Source organism: Felis catus, chromosome C1 (assembly GCF_018350175.1).
Source record: "Felis catus isolate Fca126 chromosome C1, F.catus_Fca126_mat1.0, whole genome shotgun sequence".
Taxonomy (NCBI): domain Eukaryota; kingdom Metazoa; phylum Chordata; class Mammalia; order Carnivora; family Felidae; genus Felis; species Felis catus.
Window position 1 is genome coordinate 44,603,582 of NC_058375.1, and position 26,109 is coordinate 44,629,690.

At 42.2% G+C, this 26,109-nt stretch overlaps 1 protein-coding gene across 3 annotated transcripts in view; it reads right to left on the reverse strand.

The window, feature by feature from the left end:
• USP24 (ubiquitin specific peptidase 24) overlaps positions 1–26,109 on the reverse strand; it is a 142,307-nt gene that overhangs the window by 79,777 nt on the left and 36,421 nt on the right. For all 3 annotated transcript variants that reach the window (XM_023258739.2, XM_023258738.2, XM_023258737.2), the window contains exons 5-19: positions 25,927–26,049; positions 20,266–20,301; positions 19,861–19,926; positions 15,376–15,441; positions 12,834–12,908; positions 12,092–12,250; positions 11,267–11,381; positions 10,956–11,059; positions 8,753–8,860; positions 8,472–8,567; positions 8,220–8,381; positions 7,974–8,021; positions 2,559–2,666; positions 1,531–1,680; positions 777–908 (exon numbers count right to left, since the gene is read on the reverse strand). In XM_023258739.2, the coding sequence (XP_023114507.1) occupies positions 777–908; positions 1,531–1,680; positions 2,559–2,666; positions 7,974–8,021; positions 8,220–8,381; positions 8,472–8,567; positions 8,753–8,860; positions 10,956–11,059; positions 11,267–11,381; positions 12,092–12,250; positions 12,834–12,908; positions 15,376–15,441; positions 19,861–19,926; positions 20,266–20,301; positions 25,927–26,049 (1,548 nt within the window). The remainder of the gene's footprint in view (positions 1–776; positions 909–1,530; positions 1,681–2,558; positions 2,667–7,973; positions 8,022–8,219; positions 8,382–8,471; positions 8,568–8,752; positions 8,861–10,955; positions 11,060–11,266; positions 11,382–12,091; positions 12,251–12,833; positions 12,909–15,375; positions 15,442–19,860; positions 19,927–20,265; positions 20,302–25,926; positions 26,050–26,109) is intronic.

Consider the following 26,109-nt stretch of genomic DNA (forward strand, 5'->3'; position numbering starts at 1 on the left):
GATAGGCTACGTTCAATGCTTCAAAAATTTGTATTACCAGGGACAACGGAAACGCCTGGAACGCCAGAGCCAAATAAAGCAGTTCCTAGCAGCCTTTCCCTCAGATAATGAAAATATACACTCCTGCTGTTCAATGAAGGTTAGACTTGGGCTTGCCCACTAACGTTTATTCATAAGCTTTGCTGTGTGCCAGCCGCTGTGCTGGGCACGGGCATTTATTCAGTCCCTTCAACGATCCTAGGAAGTAGTTATAACTCTGCAAACGGAGATGAGCACACAATTCATCGTTAGAATACGCCAAGTCAGGTGTTCTGCTCCTGGCTTAACCTATTTTCAGCTGTTTAATTATAGTCGGAAAAAAATCTGTCTGGGCATCTAATCTTCTTGGTGTTTAGAATACAACAAAGAAGTTTGTGTTTGTGTTTCTGCCGTACGACATCATTGCAGGAACTCAAAGTTCTTGGTTGGTAACTTGAAATTAGTTCCATGGGAGGGAGAAAAATTATAAGACATACCGAGAATTCTTCAGCTGTGCTCTTTCGGCTCAATTTGGTTTTGTCCAGAATGGTATAAAAATTACTGAACTCATACGTCTATGTCATAGATATGTATCATATAATGTATTTTTTCAGCACTTACAGCTCCTGGCCGATTAGCATAAATGTGTGCTTAGCAAATTGAGAAGCATTTAGAATCGACGACGTGAGACCCATAAAAAAGGTAAACTACAGAAGCCCCACTTCTGCCTTATTTTAGCCACACTACCATCTTCTTACCTCTCGATCCAATTCACAAACATCCTGGCCAGTCACAAGACACTCCCAGATTTCCTTGGCACGATTCCAACCCAGATACAGAGTGGCTTCTTGCAAGAAAAACGCTAGAAATTTTAGATGGGCCTCTAAATACTGCAAAAAGAAGTAATGCTCATTAGTTAACTCCAGGCATTCCTGCGCAAAAGCAAAATTGAAACAAACTTTTTAAAAATTAAAACAAGAATTCTACCTAACGCTTGCCCATATAATTTAGGGTAAAATAAAGGCGAGACATCTGTTAACGGCACGATACAGTGGAAACTACTTCAAGTCTGTTACAACTTCTAGTCAAGTTGGATGGCAGTAAAATATCACCTCCGTAACCTCATACTGAAATAGCGCAAACCCTGGTTAAGTTTTTTTTCTAATTTTTAAAAACAATATTACTAATCAACTGACTTGAAAAACGAAAGCAATTCTCCACAGCACAGACCATTATCATTTCATATGAAAGGCAGAGGAAACATGGTAATCTTTATGACTTTATCGTATGCAGTTCTAAGGTGATTTGCTGAATGATTCGCCCACAAATAACAACTTCCTAAACTGTTATTGTAAAATGGTTATGGTCAAAACATAAAACTGCTCCATCGCTACAAAGAAACCTCATGCCACCTCTCTAGAGCGACACCCTGCCAGTATCACGTTTACAGTTCGCGCGCAAATAGCCAAACGGATGCTGTAGAGCACGACACGAAAGCACAGCTCCGGATACCTCCCGGTAAGTGTATCGGCCATCCACCAGCGTGGAACCAGTCAGGCCTCCGGGTCCAGCCACAGCGGCTGCGAGTCGATGACAAGCTATCAAACTTCCGGTCACCAACTTCACGATTTCAAAATTTTTCTTCAAGTCTTGAATGATGCTCTTGGCAAAAAAACAACAAAAAGAAAAATGGCATTCAGCACGTAGCCCTAGTGAGGGACTGCAAACCTAAGGATCGCTTCGCTGAGGATTCATTCCCTACACAAAAGCAAACAGAATCGTCTAGTATGTGCACTTACTAGGGAACTCATAAACTTCTCTGCTAACGTTTTGCTTCTAGAGACATTCCCTCTCTTTTTTTTTAAAGACGGATCTCAGAAAAGAATCTTTTCGCTTCTTGCGTACTTTTCGGGTCTTTCCTCCCAAGTCTCGTACACTGAAGGAGCTCTGGGTCCTTTAAACAATCTCATCTTCCTGAGATCAAATGTCTTTAAATCTTTTCGAACACGGTTCTGAAATACCATTCAGCCTTTTAAAAACTGGCATAATCGGGGCGCCTGGGTGGCGCTGTCGGTTAAGCGTCCGACTTCAGCCAGGTCACGATCTCGCGGTCCGTGAGTTCGAGCCCCGCGTCGGGCTCTGGGCGGATGGCTCGGAGCCTGGAGCCTGTTTCCGATTCTGTGTCTCCCTCTCTCTCTGCCCCTCCCCCGTTCATGCTCTGTCTCTCCCTGTCCCAAAAATAAATTAAAAAGTTGAAAAAAAAAAATTAAAAAAAAAAAAACTGGCATAATCATGTCAATCAATTAAGGAAATAAAAAGGAAATGAATCAAGGATGTTGCAAAAGAAGAGCTCTTGTAGAAATGAGAGCAGAATGATGTTTGGCTCAAGATTATTAAAGAATATAAATGAGCTGTTTTAATAATCGTCAAGATGTAAAATAGTGACTTTACAACTCAGCAGTTTTATTTACGTTTTGTTATTAGAGAAGTTGTGTAAGTAGGCAGAATCGTATGCTGATCAAACATAGCTGCTCCCTTACCTTGTCTTGCTTTTGATAGGTCTGTTTTATGAACGAGCGGGTGATCTCGTGGAGCTGACGCAAGGCTGGCACCACCCACACAAACTGGGGATTATTAAGCTGAGACGACTAGAGTTAAAAAGAAGTGACATTAGTTACATCTAGAGATGAATGGCAGGCAACATTTATTAGCTATAAAAATTTCCCAAGTCGATTAGGTTCGATGCTATACGTTCTATTATTTTCCTGTCCACACTGCTCATTTACAGCTCATCTCCATGCACTCGTAAGTCAGTCTCCAACTTCTTATTCTGCATGCAATTTCCTAAGGCCAAGAACTGCAAACAGGAGTGGATGTGAAGTGACAGTAAATGTACAGGGTACATCAGCAAAAAACAGACGACAAGGGATTAGCAATTTCAGAGGATAGATTAAGTAGCACAGGCTGCTGGGACATGTTGACATGATCAAATGAACTGACGGGCAAAGTCTAACTTGGATGATACTGGACTGGCTGGTGAGGAAAATGGTATAGAAATGTGATTTTCTACAATTACATGATTAAGATACCAATGATATGATCAAGACTCTGATAGTGGTCTATATATTCAAGAAAATACTCGTGACCTGCTTGTATCTCCTAGTTAAAACAATTTTGCAAGAGAGAATTCAATTTTTATTAATTATTACAGCCACTTTACATTTGTACTTTGTATTCTTCAGAAACACTTTCAAATGTCATTTCTGAAACTGGTACAGGACAATCCAGATCTTCGTAGTACGTATCTGAAAAGGCTGATGTTCGTGAAATAATCTTTAAAAACAGAACTGCTCTCTAACATAGAACAACTTTCAAATTAAGAGATCTGTAAAATTTGGAAGGCGGTCAGTTTAACACTATTAATCAAATTATCGATTAAGTGTCTAAAAAACTGAGTACAGTAAGTTTTAGGTCCTTAGCCTTTATTTTCAAGGCTGAATTTTGCTTTCGTTTTTAAAGGCTTCTTGCTTCTTCACGTCTTTCAGTAACATGAAGACCTTTATGGGGCAGAAAATACTTCTGAAAAAAACCTACTTTCTGTCTTTGGCAGAAAAACAGCATACTACTGAATACGTAAACGAGAGCGAGCTAGTGCCCAAAACAAGACTGGTCTTCTTGGAGACCAGCCAACCAATCGCAAATACCGTATTTCCTGGATTCTAAGATACAGGTTTTATAAATTTCAACATTTCTGAAATTGACACTTTTTACAATTTTGTCCAAAGTAACTTAGCAGCCACTAGGGGGTGGAGGAAGTTTTGACACGGCTGTCCTTACCTGCGTACGTGCACCCTTAGCTGTATAGGAAATGTATCTACTTGTGCGTCTACCCGTCATTTTAGTTGCGACCTCATATATGTAGCACCAAACAAGGATGGCTTCTTAACTTGAATTTGGATCACAAATTTGTCACTTAAACTGTCAAAGAGATGACACTACGATGTAACAGGATTAGCCTGCCGTGTGTGTCAACTCAAAAGCAAAGAATCCTGCCGGTGGTCTCAGTCTCAAAGCCAGGAGAATTTGGTGTGACAGACTCATACCCTGTGAAGGGCCGTGTCACCCACCACTAAATGTCTCTGTCCAAAGGTTGCACCCAAAATTCAAGAGAAGCTGTTTATCCTGTAGTATACACAACTTGACTCAGTTAAGGAAAAAAGCAGCTTGAGTTTTACAAAAAAGGACAAGGACACAAAATTCCATAGTCTTTAACATGCCTCGGAAGGATACAGTCATTCTTACGGAGGTCAAAGTCACTACCAGATAATGAAAAGCACTGTGCCAGTGAAGCCGTACAGACTGGTCAGAAAGAGGCTTAGATGCAAACTCTTGAGTGTGACTTTAAACTAAAGAATGGTAAAACTAAAATGTAGCTTCTTTTTTCCTTCTCTGCAACTTACTAAATCTGTGATGCAGGTTGCAGTCACTGGCATCTTAGAATCAGAGAAATAAGGTATATATTAAAGGCCAACTGTTTGCAAGACCACCTACGTATTTGTGCTAAAACAGAAGAGTTGCAAAATGACGAAGATTAAAACCCTAAGGCTTAAGTCCAAACTCATACCTACCAAGAGGATTATAAACATGAGGATACAAATATGAACCCTCTAGCAAATAATCAGATATATTAAAAAGCAGTATTAGGACGATTTCAGTTAATTATGGTTAGAATATTTTTATTTAACATAGAAAATCATCCTTTGAAAGCAGCTCACCATCCAATAAAATTCAGGAAATCAAATAAAATTGGAATTTAAAAAGTATTTCTGATATGGCCTTTCTAAAGTTTAGCAAACAGGAAAGATGTTATTTATTCCATCATATCCACGACACGATGTTGCTCAGTTACAAGAAAAATTTAAATTATTTTTCTCCGCTTACCAAAAGGGCAAGAGACTACGGTGAACAATTAAAATGAGCACGTTTGATAATGCCTGGTAATGGAGCTGAGATTTCATAAGTAGGCAGTAACGGTATATCCAAATTAGACCTCAAAATCAGATGAAGCCTTCAAGGTCAATTGGTATAGCCTGCAAACCTATGCCTAAATCCTCAGTCACTCTGGTTTAACGACTAGTCTCCTAGTGCTTCCCGTGGTGAGGAGACAGTGCATTCTACCGCCGACTTCTCACGGAAAGTTCGCTGCTCTCTCATATTGAAACAGGCCTCCCGCGACTTCTTGGGAGACATAAAAAGTCAGTGGGATCAAACTTCTCTATCACAATCTAAGTCTCTGAAGAACACTTTCATATTCTTTCTTGAATTCTCTTCTCAAAGCTGAACATCCCCCCTTTCTCATCTGTCTTCTTTTTCCAGACCTAGCCATTTACCCTAGATTCAAAGCACACATTTTTGCATGGGAGGACATTTTTAAAACAGTATTTCCTCCTGTGCTAACCACATCACTGTGAGGCTGTACTGAGGACATCTTGCCACTTTTGCTTTGAATTACGTGCTTTGGCAAGTAGAGGCCACTCCACTCTGGGTAAGTAACGATTTTAGTGTCCTCACAGGGTGAAGGGGCGGATTAAGAGGAAGGGGCGGGCATCCACCTAGAAGCTGCCAGGCACTGTGCTGGGGGGCGGGGGTGGTGCTGAAGAGAATAACTTAGGGAATACCCAAACACTGCTTACTTGAGTAAAAACGACTTTTTTGGCTTAGTGATTTTTTTTTTTTTGGATGCGCACATTTAAATTTTTAATTGAAGGGAAAAAAGGAGTGAAATAAGAGGGAGAGGGTTGGGGGTAAACAGTGGAAGGTGTAAAGGAAGCAAAGGAAAGAGGACCAAGGGAGCCAAGGGTAGGTATCCTGGCAGAATCTACAGAAATAAAGTTAAGAAATAAGGGTCGGAATTTCCGAACACAACAGTGGCATCTGGGAATTTTAAAAGTGTCAAAAGCAGAGGGAAGGGGAATCAGTTGAGGGAACAGAGGTAGCTGAGGATGGGAGGGGAGTAAGAGGTGGGTGATCTTGTCTTACCCTTTGCTTAGTTTCTGTGTAGCCTGGCAGGGAGACATAATCCCCAGTCAGCCCACCTTGCTGCCTGGCAGGAAAGGGCATAGCATAGAAAAACACCTTTAGTGGCAGGATATAACTCACCCCCCTGCCTGGAGCCAGATCCAGGGGGCTCTGATCTTCCCGCTGCCCCCCTCAGCCGTGTGTACTTTCAGAGCGAATGTGCGAGAGCACTCAGTCCACTGAAAAGTGCTACGTAAACGCAAGGTATTATTTGGAATGAAATCATGGTACACGAGAATTTCTTTAACTGGGAGCAGTGGGAAATAAAAACGGAAGGGCACTCCTTTCAAGTCTCACAAAATGACTCCAAAAATCGCCACGTGACTTGAGCTTTGTTATAAAACAACAGGCATGAATGAAGTGACCGCAAAGAGGGGCAACAAAGAGGCACCGACGCTACGACTAGAAGAGCGAAGTCATGCTGAGCCACGGCGAGGAAGGAGCAGGCGGCGGGAAAGGGGTGCTGGGTTCAAAAGCCATTTCCCTGGAGGCAGGAAAAAGTCCCTTGAGCTGGGACCCTCAGATTTATAAAGAAATGTATCTGCTGCTGAGAAGACAAGACTGTTTGTCTACAGATACCTTTTCGTCTTGCTATTACTACTGCTAGGGAAGGGTCTAAACTCCTTACACAACTCCCTCTGGATGAGGGTCAACCGCAAAGACAGAGACTGCAACAAAGTATCTGAATCGCTAAACTGAGAGAACTGGAAAAATTCACACTGTATCTGAGAGCGAGAACAATGTTGTTGAATTAAAGGAATAATTCCTTAAAACCTGAGCATCATCAGCTCCAGTTTGTGAGTGACTTTTTGAAAATCTCTAAGGCTAAGTTATATGTAGAAAATTCACCTGATCACATTTCGGCATCAGAAATCTAAAACACAAAGTTCTTACGTGTCCCTAACTAAACTTTATGACCAAATATAACTTAATAAAAGCTCACTGAATCACCACGGCCTCTTAACAAGAGCTAAGAGTCTCTGAATATACCAATGAAAATTAGCAGTATTCAAGAACCTTTAAAGAAACACTTATTAATGAAAGCCAAGAAAAATGTTTAGCCAATGAAATTACTAAGCCACATTCACCAAAACCTTTTTTTATGTTACAATAAAACGAAATCCCTCCTGTTATGAGGCTTTCCATTTGGTCTGGGCAACCCAAGGGCCTCGGCTAGAGGAGGGCACCGCTTTGGCGGGGCAGGCGTCGGGGGGTGGGGGTCCTGCCGCAACAGGGGAGGTCGCTCCCATGAGCCGCCCCAAGATCAGCCCTCCGGAGCACAGACTGGATGTCTAAGCACTGCAGGGACGGGAGAGCTACAGTCATCACTGCTTACTCTGCTAACCATGCTTTTAAAGGGCAGCCCCTAGGTGCCCAGCAGGCTGGAGGGCAGAGCCCTGAGGCAAAGGGCTCCCAGAGCAGCGGCCCCATTGGCTGTCACCGCCTACGCCCGCCTCCTAGTCTTGGGTCCTAGCAGCAAGACTCACCAAGGAATCACTTTATGAACACCTCTGAACTAGGCACCTGAAAAACAACTATGTGCCAGCACTGAATGAACCTCCTTCTTCCCTTCTCTTTCTTACTCCATGAACAGTGCTCCACTTCTCCCTCATGGCAGAAAAATGGGCATGGCATTTATGCAGAATCCATTGGACTCACTAAAACGGTGCACACTTCGCATTTAGTTTACAAAAGAAGAAACTAAGTTAAAGGTCTTACAATTTTATGAAAATAATAAAACTACCCTGTGAATGTGACCTTGGATTTGTGAATAGACGGCAGTTTCCGAGCATTACTCAAAGAAACACCAAAACACTTATTAAAAGAAATTATTAAATTAGTATACCTTTTGGGCGGTTCCATGTGAAAAGTCTTACCTTGAATCCGTCCTTCTTGTTTTTTTCCAAACCTGACCACTCTCCGGGCTGAAATGAATTTTAAGAGAAATGTAAGTGACTTGGTAAAAGCAGTACCTACAATTTCCAAATCTCGGACTCTAAGGTGAGAGTTTCCAGGTCGCACATTTGATTTACATAATAGGCTAAGAAAATCACTGGGTCCTAATTACTCAGACAATGCTATTGATGCTCTGACAACAAAAGGAGGTCGAAGGTAAGACCAACCCTTTTAATATCTTCTATGCACTTAATGATGTAGCTTCTCTTGATTGCTTCCTTCACCGCGTATGCGTCACTCAGGATCGTCAGGTGCTCCTCCAGGGCTTGCTGGATAAGGCTACTGGGCAGGGTCGGAAGATGGGCCAGTTCCCAGAGTACATCTAACACCTACAATAACACCACACAAGATGAGCCCACACATGCACGAACAACCGCATAAAGTATGTGGAGCTGGAAAGATTAATTTCATCCTCCTGCCTTTCCAGACGTGGTCTCAAAGCGAGCTTCCCGGCCTATTCGTCCAATCAGGCTCAACAGCTTCTGTCTTACTCTATCGCTTTCCGTCTCCCAGCTCTGCGGAAGGGAAAAGGCAAGACAATCCAATTGTATCAAACCGGCAAAATATGCAGAAAGTTTACACCTGAGCTAGAAAGGTTCGATAGAGCAAGAAGAGTGTATGTTTAGATGCTTCCAGCTTAGAGGGGGAAGCTTCTTTTAGAAAAAACTTAAAAAGCTAGCACGTTTGACTGGACACGTACCTTCTGAATGAGAACAAACAAATGATTAAGCTGATCTGAATTAAATTTGACAGCTGCTGCAGCAATAATAGTATGGATGTTCTCGATCACAGTAGATGATTGTCCCGACTGGAAAAGGAAACATGGGGGGCAAGTTAAGTCCTGGAACTTGGAAAAAAAAACCTCAGCCTCCCATCCCCCACCCATTCCCCCCTCCTGCAACTGACAGAAGAGGAAAGCAAAACAGCAATAAACTGATTCCAGTTTCATTGGCATTCCCTTGCATGAGAATACTGGCAAAACTAAAGGAAGCGACCCTTGTTAATGGCCATCGGTTGGCCTTGGTTAAATTCCTAGCAGTATTAAATCTTTTAAAAGATGACAGTTAAGTGCTCAATCTGACATATTCACTTCAACGGGAGTGCAAAGTATTTTCGACTGGCAAATAAAGATTCAAATTGATTTCAGGACTTTGCATTCACTTCCAGCTGAGGGGAGTCTCTACCGCTTTTTCTATTTTGCTCATAGATACATTGTAACTTCAATGAATAGCTATTTATTCCTTGGGCAGTAAGTTTCTGCTTCAGAGATGTAGGTCCTGTGGCTGTCCTTATGGTTGAAACTCACTTTATGACCTCAACCATGACTCCATGATGCCTCACTGCTCACCATGTGGAGGACTTGAAAGGCAGGGACTTTTTTAGAGTCAATTCCACAAGAATTTTCCAGTATGTGCCATATACAAACATTCACCGCATGCAGTAGGGATATACATTGTATCCATCATGGTCTCTAATCTTTGGCCTTACGTGGACTCACAACTTACACTCACGACATTCTGTGAGGGTATTCAATCAACGAAAGCGGACATGGGAAGTAAGATCTGTAGGACCCAGGATGGTTTTCTGTCAGTCCTGTACCTGCCAATCACATTTCCTCTACTAGCTATGCTCCCGCTAGGTCCTGCCCAGGGGAGGCACTGCGGGGAGATGAGAAGGCAGGGGGAAGAAAGAGGCACTGCTCTGTGCTCAGGGACTGGACGCAGGTGCTGGCCCTGGTGGCAGCACGGGCTTCCAGGAGCCCTGCTGGGGGTGCCAGGCTCCTGGGCAATCCCGGCATTTGCAGCGAAAGCATCTCCAAAAGCAGATTCCTTTCCTTGCACTTTGTATGCCCTTCCCCCACTCCGCTCCCCCAGCATTCCTGCTTCTCTCTTTTGCTCTTCCCCCCTAGCAACACCTTTGTCAACAACCCCCAGTATCCAGTTCCCTCTGAGACATCTAGCGAGGCTTCTGTTTCCTGACCAGGTTCTGACTGATACGGTGTCTAAGAGGGTACAGTCGAGGTGAGCCCCGGGCCTCTTTCTGGCTGGGCAACTAGATGAAGGCTAACACCATTACTGAAACAGACCGAGAAAGGACTAGGTACTGACACACTGGATTTGAGATGCCTACAAGATGGCATGCACGAAGGCACAAGAGTTATATATACATTTACATACACTGCACTGGAGGGCCATGAAGAGGTATGGATTAGGGACAAAATTCTGGGAGTCAGCAGCATCCCAAAGCAGTCAAAGCCACAGGAGTGGAGGAAACTGCCTAATGGAAGATTATACCCTGAGGAAAGGGCCAAGGACCAAGGCTTGAAAGAAACTGACATTTACAAAGTAGAAGAGAATACGTTAGTAAAGGAGACTTGAAGAGGGTGCCAGAAAAGTGGGAGGAAAATGAGTCAAATGGATATTAACAGAGCGAAGGAAAAAGAAAATGAAGGGTGTGGCTGATTCTGTCACAGCTGCTGAGGGTCCTGGTAAGCTGAGGTCTGTGAACTCAGTGTTACTTTCATCCTCATTTAACGGAACTGAACAGGAAACACCTCTCCATGAACACAGATAAGCAAACGCAGTGAAAAGCACAGGACACTGACAGACAAAAGGCATGTAATTCCTAACTGCTGTGTGGCCTGTGGTAAATCTTTTCATTTTTTTCAATCTGAGGCAGGAGAAGGCTAGGCTAGCTGGGTAGTTTTACATCTTCTGGGTAGTGCAATCCTTTTGCACATATGCAATCTTAGCAGAAGCCCTGAACCGCAAAACAGATTGGAGCAGCTCCGCTCTGACTGAAGCAGGATACAAGATCCATTTCCCTGCCTGTTCACCACTCTCCTTCCCTCTCCTTCTGACAGAAATGTCAGAAAAAGGCAAAAATAATTCTGATCAACTTACCTGTATCTTCCAAATTTTAGTAAGTTCATCTAAAGACAATTTACTGCCCAAGAGTTCAATAATCCCCTTTATACGATCACAGTATTGTGCTTGGTCTATGTTGCCTAAGGGAAGAAACACCCAAGAGGCAGACAGATTCAGTGAACATTGACTTTCTAGATACGATTCTATTAATTCAAAGCAATATTAACTCGCTACCAGATTTAAAGGCTAATGCAGTCAAAACAACATTTTCACACCTTTCTTTGATATAAAAATACATCACTTACAACTACGTGTTAAGAAATATAGGTTTTTAAAAAGCAACTTACCTTCCAGTGCAATGGACAGAACTGAGTTTTCAACCAGCCAATCTAACAATCTGTCTGTATCTATAGCATTCTTCACAGATTTGGATAAAGTGCTATCTTCTATTAGTTTGGTTACCTAAGAAGACAGGATTATTGTGACAGAATCCAGCGCAAATATGCACAATCAAAATCTTCATATATATGTATACATACCCTGTGACTTTTACAGTGTTGCAATGTGGTCTGATAGTTAGCCAAAATGTATCAAAGGCCAGTTACTGTAAGAAGTTAACAGACTACTTATTCCTGATGTCTCTTTAAAAAGAACGTGGAGCCGGGGCACCTGGCTGGCTCAGTCAGTTGAGCATCTGACTTCAGCTCAGGTCATGATCTCATAGTTCATGAGTTCGAGCCCCACATGGGGCTCTGTGCTGACAGCTCAGAGCCTGGAGCCTGCTTTGAATTGTGTCTCTCTCTCTCTCTCTCTGCCCTTCCCCCACTCGTGCTCTGTCTCTCTCTTTCTCAAAAATAAATAAAAATATTTAAAAAAAAAAAGAAAAGAATGTGAAGCCAACAAGGGCACTCTCTGGGCAATTTCACAAAAACACTAAATATTTCCAAATATTTCAGAGAATGAATTTTGGATGCAACACATGTAGAAAGATCGCATTAACAATGACGAACACAGATACCATTTTATATATAATCACTGTTACCTCTTTTTTGTATGATTACAAGAAATTATTCTGCTTCATTTCTCAACATTCTGATATTAATGACCGCAAGTTCTGGCAGAACTTAAAGCGTCTGTGCTTTAAGTCTTCTACAAACAAATACAAAACTTACTTCTTTGAGGGAATTCATTTTAGCGCTAAAATGTGGCGACTTCAGCATGCGCAGTAGGATGTCTAATCGAAGGTCATCCACCACGGTCACCAAATCCGGCTGGAAGCGCATGCAGAGTAACTTGATGGCAGACAAGAGCTCGGGGATGCTAACCAATCTCTTTTATTCAAAGCACACACAAACAGAAAAGGAGCCATGAGAACGTTTTGCTCCCAATTCAGACACGGGAGTACGGGACATTTCAACAGCAAAGGTTGGTGGTATCCCATACTCCATACGGTCAATTAACTAGTTTGCTTCTAAACAAAAGTTAGCACACAGGTGAGCAAAGGGAAGGATCCTGCGAGAATTTCAAGGTCAACAACATAAAGACTGTTAAACTTAAATGCTAAAGTTACTTTAAACAACTTTGGACAAGCTTGTAGTACTGAATTATTTAAAAGCTTCTTCAATGCTATACCTATTAGAATACTCTCTAAATCAACACGTTAGTAAAATTCTGAATGGTATCACTTGCTGAGAACCCTATAATCACTCTATTGATTTAATGCCAACCTGGTGCTTCAGAATACTGATGCTTTACAAAAAGCGTTTCTTGCTTAGAAAATGGAAAATGAACTTGATGTGAGTTGTATATGACCAGAATCCAAAGAACCATGGCGTGTGAACCCTGCCCCGAGTCCTGGCTGTGCTTTGAGGACTAACAGGCTCTGGGGCCCACCTGTCTGGAGACGGGATTTACCTTATCTTTGAGGTCCTTTTCCTCCACGCTCCGTACATCCTGGATCGCAGTAAGGATGACTGGGTCTAGCATCGGCTGCAGAAAAGATGTGCTGCGGTTAATAAAGACTCCGGATTCTGCCCCAGAACTAGAGAGCAGACACTTCTTCATTCACACTTCACAAAGGACAGAGTGCAACGGAAGGATCTCAATTCTAGTGCCAAGAGCCCCATAGCTAGCTAGCTTCTACCATCCCAAGTAGGCCCGTACCTGACTCCATGCCCCAGCTCCTTTAATACCACATGGGTGCAAGCCCTGTCATCACTATCTCAGAAGGGGCCTTTCAAAGAGCAACCAAAGACACATAAACTAACTTTTAAAACATGAAGCATGAGTAGGTATTATTCCTGTAATAAAGTAAATATTTGGTGTTTGATTTTAACAACTGCCTATAAGCACAGACCACGAAAAAAAATGCCGTGATATGCACTATTTTTGTGTGCTGATATAAATGAGGCCTACAGACGAGACTCCTACAACACACACATCGCTCCGGGATGGTAGCATAATCAGATAACTAACTCTAAATATTACATGAGGAGGAGGAAAATATTAGCTAGGTCTAAATGCTCACTTCCAACTAAGTAAAATAATTTTTAAAAACTTCTCTGGTGACAAGAGAAGACAGACAGCATATGGCTGTCAAAGCCAAGAAGACATCAGCAAAGGATTAAAATGACACCAGGCGATTATCCAACTGGGAGTTCTTCCTCTACGCTTGCGTCCCCTGTCCGGGGAAGACTGGGGGCTGCTAGGGTAGGAGGCAAGCAGTGCTGTTCTCGTCAGTGGCACCCCCCGGCTCACTTCTCACTGCAGCTCAAAGGGCATGATCACCATTTTATAGACAAGAAGGCCAAAACACAGATGTTACATATGTCTTCCAAAGCATACAAGGGGCAAGTGGTAGAGACCGTTGTTCATTCGCATCAAGTAATACGATGTGAACATGGTATGAGAATAAATTCAGAGCACGAATATATTGCTGAGTAAATCGAAGGTTGGCTAATTTGAAGCAATTAAATATGCTTTGGTTGGAAATTCAATACTTTTTACTCTTTTTGAAGTCTACTGTGCTTATTTATCTAAAACTTAGAATTTCTTTGTTAATTTTTTTTAGTCTTTATTCATTTTTGAGAGAGAGACAGAAAGAGACAGAGAGAGAGACAGAGCACGAGGGAGGGAGAGAGGGGCAGAGAGAGAGAGGGAGACACAGAATCCGAAGCAGGCTCCAGGCTCTGAGCTGTCAGCACAGAGCCTGATGTAAGGCTCGAACCCATGAACCGTGAGATCATGACCTGACTCAAGGCTGGACGCTTAACCAACTGAGCCACCCAGGCATCTCTAAAACTTAGAATTTCTAAAGAATTTAATATTAATTAGAAGCTAGAACATTTATGCTAAATCTCTTTCCACAAGGCAATGCATGGGTAGAGAGCATTTAAAAATCCAATCCTGGCCCTGATGATTAAAAAGCCAATTATTAAATTATTAGTATTTATTATTAAATTATTAAAAAGTCAAATAATTTTGCCTCTTATATCTTAGTGTTTCAACTATAAAATTAATGATTATATGTTTAATAAGGTGAAAGAACATAAAATGTTTCTAATGAGCTTAATAACCAGAACGAAGAAATACATAAATAGCCCACCATCTGATTTCATGTAAAAATCTTGCAGGATTACTCTGACATTTAAAGAAAGCATTTAACACTTAGAAATGGTAGAAATTTCCTGAACCTACTAAAAAAATCGTATCTCCCTTGTTAAAACGAGATATTAGCAAGAAGGAACAGTGCATACAAAAACACTGCTCCCAAAGGACTCTATCCTTTCAAAGCCATTTATAGTGATTTTAAAAAAAATTTCTGGGAAAGTTACAGTTTTCACAGACCTATTTACAAAGAAAATAAAAAATGAAGGTATTTCAAAGTGACACTTTATTCAGTAAAACCTGTCAACTGAGATGGAAAGGAAACAAGAAAGTATAATAGGCCTTAAGCACTAGAAAACTGACATGCACAGCTCTATTTGATGGCCTGTTGACTTACAACCTGCAGGGACAGGAGATCAGACAAGATGTGCTGTTAAGCTGTTATTCAGCAGTGACTTAGCTAGCCAGGAAGCCCAGTGGGTTGTTCAACACTGATCTCATTTAATACATAATGGCACTGAATCCTTAAACAATCCTGGGAAGGGGGTTGGGATATACGTGGCCTATTTTACAGATAAGGAAACAAAAATACATGTCATCATATATAAATTCTATTTGATAAAATGATAAACTGAAAAGGTAAATCATCTTTTTAAATATTAGAAGTCTCTACCTTGAATTATTAACCATTTTTTCGTTATTTTCTGAGAGTATTTTTATTAGAAGAATAGCTAATCTGAACAAAGAAAAGAAATAGGGCACAATTCTGACCAACCGATAAAAAGGTAATTATTACTGTCGGTATGCGTTAGGTCACCTTCTGAAGCAAATGTAAAGTGGCCTGTCTTACCTGAACCACCGAGGAATTGAGGTACTCCGCACACACCCCCAAGGGCTGCACCAATGCTGAGACCGCCTGAAAACAAGGACAGTGAAGGTCAGACATCAGTGTGAGAGGGTGTTTTTCCTCTCAGGGACAATCTGAAACGGTGACTAGATCAAGTCCCGAATGAATGACCAGACAAACCACACAGACCCCCAGACGGGAAGAACCGGTAACAAGACGTCAATCCATTTACACTGTTACAGAAATTTAATAGAACTTAAATCATAATAATGCCAATAAAACTTCTTTGGAGGACTGGATGAAAGACTTTTAAAACTTACATTGTAGAATACTAACAGTTTTTATTCGAAAGAGAAGGGGATAGTAGGCGAAGGAGTGAAATGTGCCTTCAACAAACCACCGAAGTCTCCCGCGGAGGAAATTATAAAACTTGACTGAAACGCGTAAGGGGAGGCCCAGACAAACAAGCAGATGCCATGTTCCCGAACGGAAAGAACCAGGACTGCAATTCTCCACACAGGGACCTATACGTTCAACACAATTCCAGACACAATCTCTGGGGGATTTCTGCAGGACAACCTGGCATGTTGATTATATTCAAAGGGCAGAAATACGAGAACGATCAAGGAGATCTGAGAGAAGAAGGACGTGGGGCAGACCGGTACGACCAGGAAGGAAAGCTGTGCAGCGATAGTATGGAAATGGGCAAAGAACGCACGAACGAACCAACGGGAGGAACACACCCGCGTACACGTGGGGCTGTGACATGTGACTGAGCCAATACGTCGAAAGAGGAGAGAAATCAGGGATTAGTCATTAGAGGATCTGATGACAATCAGTTACCTATCTGGAAGAAAATTAAACTGGATCTCTGTCTTATGTAATATATAAAAATAAATTCTAAATGAATTCAAGAACCAAGTATAAAAAATAAAACTGTAAAAGTATAAAATAAAGCAGGTATTTTTATAACTTTGAGATGGGAGAATATTCCCTAAGCAAGTTAGAAAACTCTTAAAGCCATTAAAGAAAAAATGGGGAATTTTTATAAAATGTGGACGCTTCTGTTAGCAAAAGACACTATCAATAAAAATAAAAAGAGAAGCAAAAGACTGGGAGAAAAAATTTACAGATACATAAAATGGGCATGGTATTGATATGCTGAACATAAAAAGAGTTCCTGAAAGTTAACAAGAAAACCCCAAAGAAACCTAAATAACGATGTCAATTTATAGAAGAAATGTAAACAGCCAATAATCACATGATGAGATGCTCAAATTCACAGGAAATGAGAGTACTGCAAATTAAATAACGAAGTGCTATTTTTGTCCATTATAATGAAAAAATTAAAGATGGAAAATATTCAGTACTAACGAGAGAAATAGGAAACGAGTTTATGGGGGTACAGACCGGTCCAAATAAATCTCTTTTTTGGAAAGAGATTTATTACTACGAATTATATTAAAAATCACATTTTCTAGGAATTTGTCCTTCAGAAATGGTACCATATGCACATAAAGACAAATTTACATATTTACATGGTGCCCATGAATAAGTGACAGCATCATGGTACAACAGTTGCAGGAACACATTACAGCCATTAAAATCAAGGACAGCACGGATCTGGAAAGACGTCCGTGATATAACGTTAAATGAAAATATGCTACTACATATAGCTTGATTACAACTCAGCCTTAAAGACAGAGAAAGCAGGAAAGAACGTGCACAGGTATATTCCACATAAATTTAGGCATAAGTCAGAAATGCTATGAGTTAAATGGGTAGCTATTACCTAGGAAGAAGGTAGAGGTGTGGGGGCTTGGGGGGATGGAGGACAGGCACCTTCCATTCCTTACTTTGTACAGGTAATTAAAAAAAATTTTTTTAATGCTTATTTTTGAGAGAGAAAAAGTGAGAGCAAGCGGGGGAAGCAGCAGAGAGAGAGAGGGAGACAAAGAATCTGAAGGAGGCTCCCGGCTCCGAGCTGTGAGCAGAGCCCGATGTGGGGCTTGAACTCATGAACCGTGAGATCATGACCTGAGGTGAAGTCGGATGCACAACCAACTGAGCCACTCGGGGGGTCCCTGTACAGGTATTTTTAACTGATCAATTGTGAATGTTGCTTTTTCACAGTATTTTTCAAATTCGAAAATATATGAATATAAATGTAAATGTAAAATGAATGCATTTACTTGCACTCAGTGGCCTATATTTATTCTAGGACACAGTCACCCTAACTGCTCAGGAAGCAGGCATTTATTGTGAAATTTTAATCCTTGTTTGATAAAATCAGAGTCTTAATCTTTGGAATCTCTTTCTCCTATGCCTGAATTTCATCATCATCTCAAATGCAACCAAGCAATATAATTCTCTACCAACTGCAGCAAACAACACGGTTGTTTGAAAAATGGTCTGACCTAAGGGAAAAATCTTGGAGGACTCTTTAACCTCAAGATATTTAATAATAATGAGGGTAAGTCCAGATTCCTATGTATCTACCTTTAAGCCAATTTTCTTCCAAGTAGGGCAGAAACTTGGACTGCTCTGTATTTTTTTTTTAAATACATTAACTCTGCCAGAAATTAGTATTTTAACATTTTAAAAATATGAAGCAATTTCTTTTTTTAAAAAGTTTATTTATTTTGAGAGAGAGAGAAAAAAAGAGAGAGAGAGGGGGCGCCTGGGTGGCGCAGTCGGTTAAGCGTCCGACTTCAGCCAGGTCACGATCTCGCGGTCCGTGAGTTCGAGCCCCGCGTCGGGCTCTGGGCTGATGGCTCAGAGCCTGGAGCCTGTTCCTGATTCTGTGTCTCCCTCTCTCTCTGCCCCTCCCCCGTTCATGCTCTGTCTCTCTCTGTCCCAAAAATAAATAAACGTTGAAAAAAAAATTTAAAAAAAAAATAAAAAAGAAAAAAAGAAAAGAGAGAGAGAGCATGCACGCACACGGTGAGGAGAGGCAGAGAGAGAGAATCTCATGCAGGCTCTGCACTGTTAGCATGTAGCCTGACGCATGGCTCGCACCCACAAACGGTGAGAATGTGACCTCAGCCAAAATCAAGAGTCGGATGATTAACTGACTGAGCCACTCAGGCACCCCGAAGCTCATCTCTAATATGACCAATGACCTATACAGCCAGTTTTTGAGAAATAAGTAAATTGGATAAAACCCTGTATCTGAAAAGGTTTTTGGTTTTAAATGGTTTTGCTTTTTTAGAAAAAAATTTTTTTTATGTTTATTCATTTCTGAAAGACAGAGAGAGACAGAGCACAAGCAGGGGTGGGGCGGAGAGAGAGGGGGACACAGAATCTGAAGCAGGCTCCGGGCTCTGAGCTGTCAGCAAAGAGCCTGACACGGGGCTCGAACTCACGAACCACGAGATCATGACCTGAGCCGAAGTCGGATGCTCAACCGACTGAGCCACCAAGGCGCCCCATAAATGGTTTTGCTTCTTAAATCATTAACCATTATTTTCCAGATCAGTAGTCACTTCTAACATGCTTGGTCCACTCAATGGGGATCAAAATGACGGCCAAACAGCCTAGTTAACATTCAGGGAAGGGAGAAGATACTCCCTGGTCAGTGTCAGCAGAAGGCTTGGCAGACACTTAATCTTTCAGGATAAACAGTGGGTGGCAAGAAAGGGTCAGTTTATTACCAAGCATACCATCAGACTCTCTCCTGGATGTTACTTCCCTCGCCCAAAGACGGACCAAGCAATTAGCTGATTAGTCGCGGTCCCGCAGGAGGAAGCGCTGCTCTAAGCACAATCCTACGTCACTTAGGGGCAACGAATGACTTTACCCCATCACCTTCTGTTCTCAGTACATCACGGTAGCTAGCACAGTGTCCTACATGTGGCCAAGTACATAACGAGCAGTTAAGTGAACAATCAACCAGAAGACAGAATAAAATGCTCCTAGTTACAAACAAGTCAGCCCTCTGTGAAAAATAAAAGATTAAGTTATTCCCCTTACCGTAAGGTTAAATGTCTTTGAGAAAATGAAGTCCCATATAAAAAGAGGATGTACTGATTCTGAGGGAGGATTCTAAGGTCCTGTGACAGCCCTGTGTTATCTAGGAGTCCTACAATACCAAAAAACTTCCTACCAACCTTAAAATGAAATATTTTATTGTGCCTGGCACCAGGGAAGACTTTCTGATGTAACGGAGTCATAACACTGTATGTACACATATCTTTGCCACGTACAGCAACTGTCCTTAAAAAGCAAGATGATTTCACACAACCATCACAAATTAGGAGGCAAATGCCAAAAGCAAAGGGAAATGGGGGGGGGGGGAAGCAAATACCCTACACTGAAATTTGGTTATGATTAGGAGCAAACATTCCTTTATCAGAGCCACTGAAACCGCTCCTGCAGAGATAACACTGTAACGTTTCATTGACTGTGTCCAGACCACGTCCCCTGGGTAACATACCAGCCCGAGTAAAGCGAACTTCTGCTGTGGGCACACAGACTGGTTTAACTTACCCCAAGTTCTATATCTTCCGAATGAAGCTTGGCTTGGATTGCTGCAAATCCGCCTAATTCTCCAAACTGAGAAGAGAAAGGGCACAAATTAATTTTAAAATGCTGTACGTTAATAATTTAAACAAGACACAAAGGCTACCATTCTACTCTGCCAACGTGCTCTGTAATACTGATCTAGAGAAAGCCATCACAAAGATAATTCTATTGCTCCTGCGATACCCTGCAGGGGACGTGCTAAATCCTGACGCTGGTGCTCATCTGTAGAAACAGCATATGACAAAGAAGAGGAGGAACTGAAAAAACATTCTTACTGTTCTTTCTAGCTGTCATTTACCTAAAATACCAAACTCTAAGCAATTTCATTAAAAGAAAGAAAATACGACTATATTAATAAAAGTTATATACCTTATTTACCAAATCCACAACCCATCCGTGAGGCTCCTATGAGAAAAGAAAATAGAAATTGAGCTGGCAATATGAGAACTTCCCCATGGGCCCATAGATGTCTTTTTTTTTTTTTTTTTTTTTTTAAATTTTTGAGACAGAGAGAGACAGAGCATGAGCAGGGGAGGGCAGAGAGAGAGAGGGAGACACAGAATCCAAAGCAGACTCCAGGCCCTGAGCTGTCAGCACACAGCCTGATGTGGGGCTCGAACCCACAGACTGCGAGATCATGACCTGAGCTGAAGTCGGACACTCAAGTGACTGAGCCTCCCAGGCAACCCTACCATAGATTTCTTTTTAACCTAAGCGAAGAGTTGGGAGAAGAAAATATTAAGATTTGAAAAATATTTCAAAAGGCTTTTCTACATGTTTCTTAACGTGAGTCTCTGACATTTGTATATAATTTTAGGAGTCTGCACGTCTGTACTTGGATGCCACTGCTACAGTACGGAGCATTCTTGCATTTCTGGGTAGCTGACGTCAGCTGTTTAAGCTCTCCAAGGTACAGGATAACTTGAGTCAAATTCTCTAGGAAAATTACATTTTAGAAATCAAGAATTATCACTAAAGAGGAGCAAATCAGGAATAAAAAGGTTAAATTTTAGCCCCTGCTGTCCCACTAATTGGTGCCCTGGAGCAAGTGCTTTCTTTTCTCCTCTTTTCTTCCTTCCTTTCTTTTTCTAAGCATTCACTGCTGTGGGGGCTGAATAATATTTGGGGAACAGTGACTATGAAGAGATGTGGTACCTGCTTTCACGGAGCTCATATTGAAGCAGCTTCAACAGAAACAAGCAAACCAACACATACCTAACAGGATTCACCCTGTGCTAAGTCCCACAAAAGGAAAAACCACAAACAGGTCTTCAAATGAGAGACAGAAGGAGCCTCCTTTGCTCAGAGTGGTGGTCATGGAAACCCTCTCTGAAGAGGTGGTCTTCAAGCTGGATCCTACAGGATGAGACCGATTTAGACACTCAAATAGTCCAGGCAGAGAGGCCGAAATGGCAAAGGTCCTGCTTGGGGAAGGCAGTCAAGAGTAACTGAGGGGACCTCCCCCACCACCCCGCGGGGACACCGCAAGTCGGGAGGAGCGGCACAGGTAGAGCTGTGGAGACGGGCAGAGGGCAGACCACGCAGAAACTTGCAGGCTGCGGCTGGAAGGAAAAAGCAACAGAAGTGCTTAAGCCAGAAGCGATGCATTTCATGCTTTACGACGACCAGTCTTGCAGTTGTGTGGAGGATGGAATGGGCCAGATAAATGAGAGTGGAGGGAGAGATAGTAGCTGGAGGACTAATGCGGTAACTAGATTAGACGGGATGGTGTCGGGGGGGGGGGGGGGTAGGATGGCAGCAGTGGAGGCAGAGAGAAGGCAACTGAAGACACCTTCGAGATGAATTCAAAGGACAGGTTTATGGTTGCTTATGGGTCGTAAGAAAAGGGATAAATCGTGGCCGACTCCTATGCTTTTGGCTTGAGCACCTAGGTAGAAGGTGATGTGGTTTACAGAGAGGGAGAAGAAGGAAGGCTGGCGAGACAAAAGGAAGTTCCATTTCAAGCACACTAAGTTGGAGGCATCTGTGTGGCGACCAAAAGGAACGGTTGGCTCGTCAAGTATGGTGTGCTCAGAGGAGAGGTTTGGGCCACAGAGATACAAACCGAAGGGCCATCAGCACAAAGACTGCATTTGCTTCCATGAGAAGGAAAGACAGTTCTTGGGGGAAAGAATAGTGAACAAAGAGAGGGCAGCTCTGGATTAAAGCTGGACAGAAAGCAAGGAATCAAGAAAGGCAAAGTGACGTAGCAGGCAGCAAGAGACGGCCAGACGAACCGATTTCGGAGAGGGACAAACTGATGGTGACCACTGCTGTGGGTGGTGTTAAGAGACGTTTCCTTGGGATCTGGAAACTTAGAAGGTGCTGGTGCCTTACCGAGAGTGGTTTCAGTGGAGTGGCAGAAAAGGGCAGACTGGCACACTCTGAAGAGTTAATGGAGACTTTTGTCTAGTTGCCCTAAACACCTCTCTGACGGATGAAAACATTAAAAAAAACAATCTTTAAACACACATAGCTGAGTTGGCACAAAGCGCTCAGAGGCTGAACACAAAGAGAAAGCAGAAATCGTGTGAGGTAAGCAGACTCTGAGGCTAGCCTTCACCGTGCAGGCATCTGTGGAACCCTGGTGACCTCCTGCCTCCAGTTACACAGCCCTACGGTGCCTGAGAAACAGGACCCAAAGCCAAGGTGGGGGCTGGGAGACTAAGAGGAGGTAGTCACATAAAACTGGCGCTCAAAGGGCTACAGCCTCAGGGTAAGGTGAGCTGAAAGAACTTACCTGGAGAAAGGGAGAGCAACAGGGAAGCCTGCCTACGTGCACTCTGGCACTGGATGCAGGGGAGAAAAAAAATTCTCTAAGAATCTGTGGCCACTGAACTGCCCTCACACGGCTTCACTTCTCAAATGCACGCTGATTTCACGGTCTGAAATACCGTAAGCTGAGAATTTATTCTAGAGTGGCCCCAGACTGTAGTGGTTCCAGGCACCTGGAAGAAGTAAGTAAATCCTCCTTGGAGGAAGCAACTTTCCCTCACTCCAGGCCTCAAACCATCCTCCCAGATTAAGTTCCAAGAAACAGGACTTCACAGAAAAACAAACACAAACAAGTATAATTTTTTTTTTCTGTGTATGTACATACAGATACAAAACAAGTTAAAGTTAGCCAGAGCCAGCTGAATCAGACTTGTAGATATCAGACACAAGACAAACACACAGGAGAACGAAAATACGTGTTTAGAACATGAGATGGTAAAAAATGACAAAACCAATGAGAACCAAACAGAATTTACATAAATGAAGGAAAGGAACGAAATTGAAGACTTTTAATGAACAGGTTAAACAGCGTAACTGACACAAGCAGAAACAAAATTGGTGAACTAGAGCAGAGCTGAAAAAAATGATCCCAGCCTGTCAGAGCACAAGGACACAGAAAGATGGGAAACAGCAGAGGTTAAGGGACATGGAGGACAGAAGGGACGGCTTAACATGTATCCAATTGAAGTTCTGAAGGAGAGACTGATTAATGGAGGAGAGGCATTATTTAAGAAGATAGTGGCTGAGAATTTTCCAAAACTGATACAAGATATTAATCCTTAGATGCAGACGCCCAATGTTTCTGATGCAAAATAATATGAATACCACAGTCAGTCACAGGAGAGTCAAACTGCCAAACATCAAAGCGAAACAGGAGATCTCCAAAAGCAGCCATGGGGGGAGAGGTGGATTTCTTACAGAGGAACAACAGTCAGATCAAACAGCAACTTGTCAACAGCAATAATCAAAGCCAGGAGACACTGACAGGGTATCTCTGATATTCTGAAAGTGTTAACAGTCAATCTAGAATTTAAAACCCAGGGAAAACATTCTTTAAGGCGTGGGGGATTAACGTTAATGTCAGGCCATCAAAAACAAAGACGTAATCACCAATGGACACTTACTAAAGGACATATTAGTAGGCAGGCAGAAGAAAAATTATCCCAGTGGAAGAGATAGAGAAGGAATAGTACACAAAGAGAGAACGCCTAAACGTGGCCAAGTCAAAACACCGTATCAAATAACAATGCTGACACCTAGTTGAGCATAAAGCAAGGTGGGAAAGGACGAAGATGCTGCAGGCCAGAGGGACTCTCGGAGACTAAGTCAATCAGGTGGGAAGTGAGCACACGAAACATTCCAAGGTCTAGGTACTGCTCAGAGGAACACAAAGATATTAATGAAATTTTGGTTTTGTTTCATTAAGTTAAAGTTTTGGATAACCAGTAAAATAACTGGGAAAGGAGAACGTGGAATCTTCTCTGGTAAGGGTATGGACGAGATGGAGAACCGTGCTGAAGCTAGACAGGGATGTGGGATCAAAGGCAGCATTTTTAAAGACAGGAAATACTATGGCGCACCAGGGTGGCTCAGTTGGTTAAGCATCCAACTATTGATTTTGGCTCAGATCATGATCCCAGGGTCCTGAGATCGAGCCCTGCGTCAGGCTCTGTGCTGAGCGTGGAGCCTGCTTGGGATTCTCTCTTTCTCTCTCTCTGCCCCTCCCCTTCCCCTGCATGCACGCACACTCTCTAGCTCTCTCTCCTCCCTCACACACACACACACACACACACACACACACACACACACACGCACAGTCTGCATTTCTCAACTTAAAAAAAAAAAAAAGATGGAAAATACTAGAGCACATTGTATACAACGGGAGTGATCCAACAGAGAGGAAAAGACTGAGGATGCCAAACAAAGGATAGAAAACCTGAGGAGGAAAATGCCTCAGAAGGCAAGAGGAAAGGGGATGAGCAAGGGCCTCTGCAGGAGAGAAACTCCTTTGCAATAACGGGAGGATACGAACAGACTGGACCTTTCTGGGCCCCAGATGTCACGCGTGTTGAGCTGAGGGGAAGAGAATGACCTTCTGCTGGGCACTTGCTACAGGGGAGCCCCGTGCTTAGTGTTTTGTATACACTTGCCCTTTAATCTTCACAACAAAGCTGAGGATCAGATTTTCATACTTCGGGAAGTAAGACTGCACGTAGCTAAAGAATGCAGACTCTAGAAGGCTAGATTACATGGGTTCTTCCCATGACTACTAGGTTTACAGACTTGGACAAGGACTCAACCTCTATGTGCCTCAGTTTCTCATCCATGAAATGGGGTTAAAAGTAGTACCTAACTCACAGTTTTTGTGGGGGTCAAACGCTGCAGTGTCTCCTCACTGCCCTCTGTGCTCGGCTGTCACCTCCTCCTCCCCTCTGGGGACTGCCTGGCTCTGCGAGACGGGACCACTCCCTCGTGCAGGCCATATTATTACAAGTGCACCTACTGCCTATGGTCCTGTAATATGTTGTTTTCCCATCTCCTCCACTATGCTGTAAGCTAGGAACCACGCCTTAGCACTCTTTATAAGACGGCTGAGCTAAACCTCTGCTTCCACTAAAGCAACGGACAAGTTTTCTATCTACTAAATTTACTGCTTTCCACTGTTTCTTGAAAGCCAGAGTTCAGTCAACAGATTGTTTAAATTATGTACTCTTTGTGGGTATAATGTCACCGGCACATTGTAGACCTTTAAATATAAAATGAAGATATTGGTTCTTGGCTTGAAAGAAAACAAAAGCTTTAATGCTTATGGAGCTTAAAAGAAAATGATGCATGAAACTAACTTCTAGATTATTTTTTCTAGGCTTAATTAGTCATTTCAAACGATTTCAAATGCTCTGGATTCTCAAACATCTATAACGATTTCAAATGCTCTAGCCTCTCAAACATCTATAAGAAACTGGGACACCCATTAAACTGGGGTTCTGACAATTCAATAAATAGGGCATTGATGTCATGCGGTCATTCCACATTTCACTAAACATCATTTCGAATCTATAAAATTCTTTATGATGTTAGTTAACAGCTATGGAAAAATATGCAATATCTGAAAAAAAGTTAAGCGATTTTATGAGCCATATGGAATAACTGTCATTTTTCACAGACTGTTTTAATCTTTCCACGTAAATTTTTATAGCACAGAAAAACTTTTTCAATATATTTCTCTATAAAATGACAAAACTAGACTATATTTACCTTTTGGAAAGTAGACACAGGTGAAACAGCAAACATATTTCCCTCCCCAAACACTTCTGTCCAATTCCTTTGAGATGTTTTCATTCTGTTTTTAAAATGGTACTCATTATCGGGATTGAAAGCCTAGATTCAAAGAGAACAGAGAAGCATTATTATTACCTATTTCTATAGCAACAATATTAG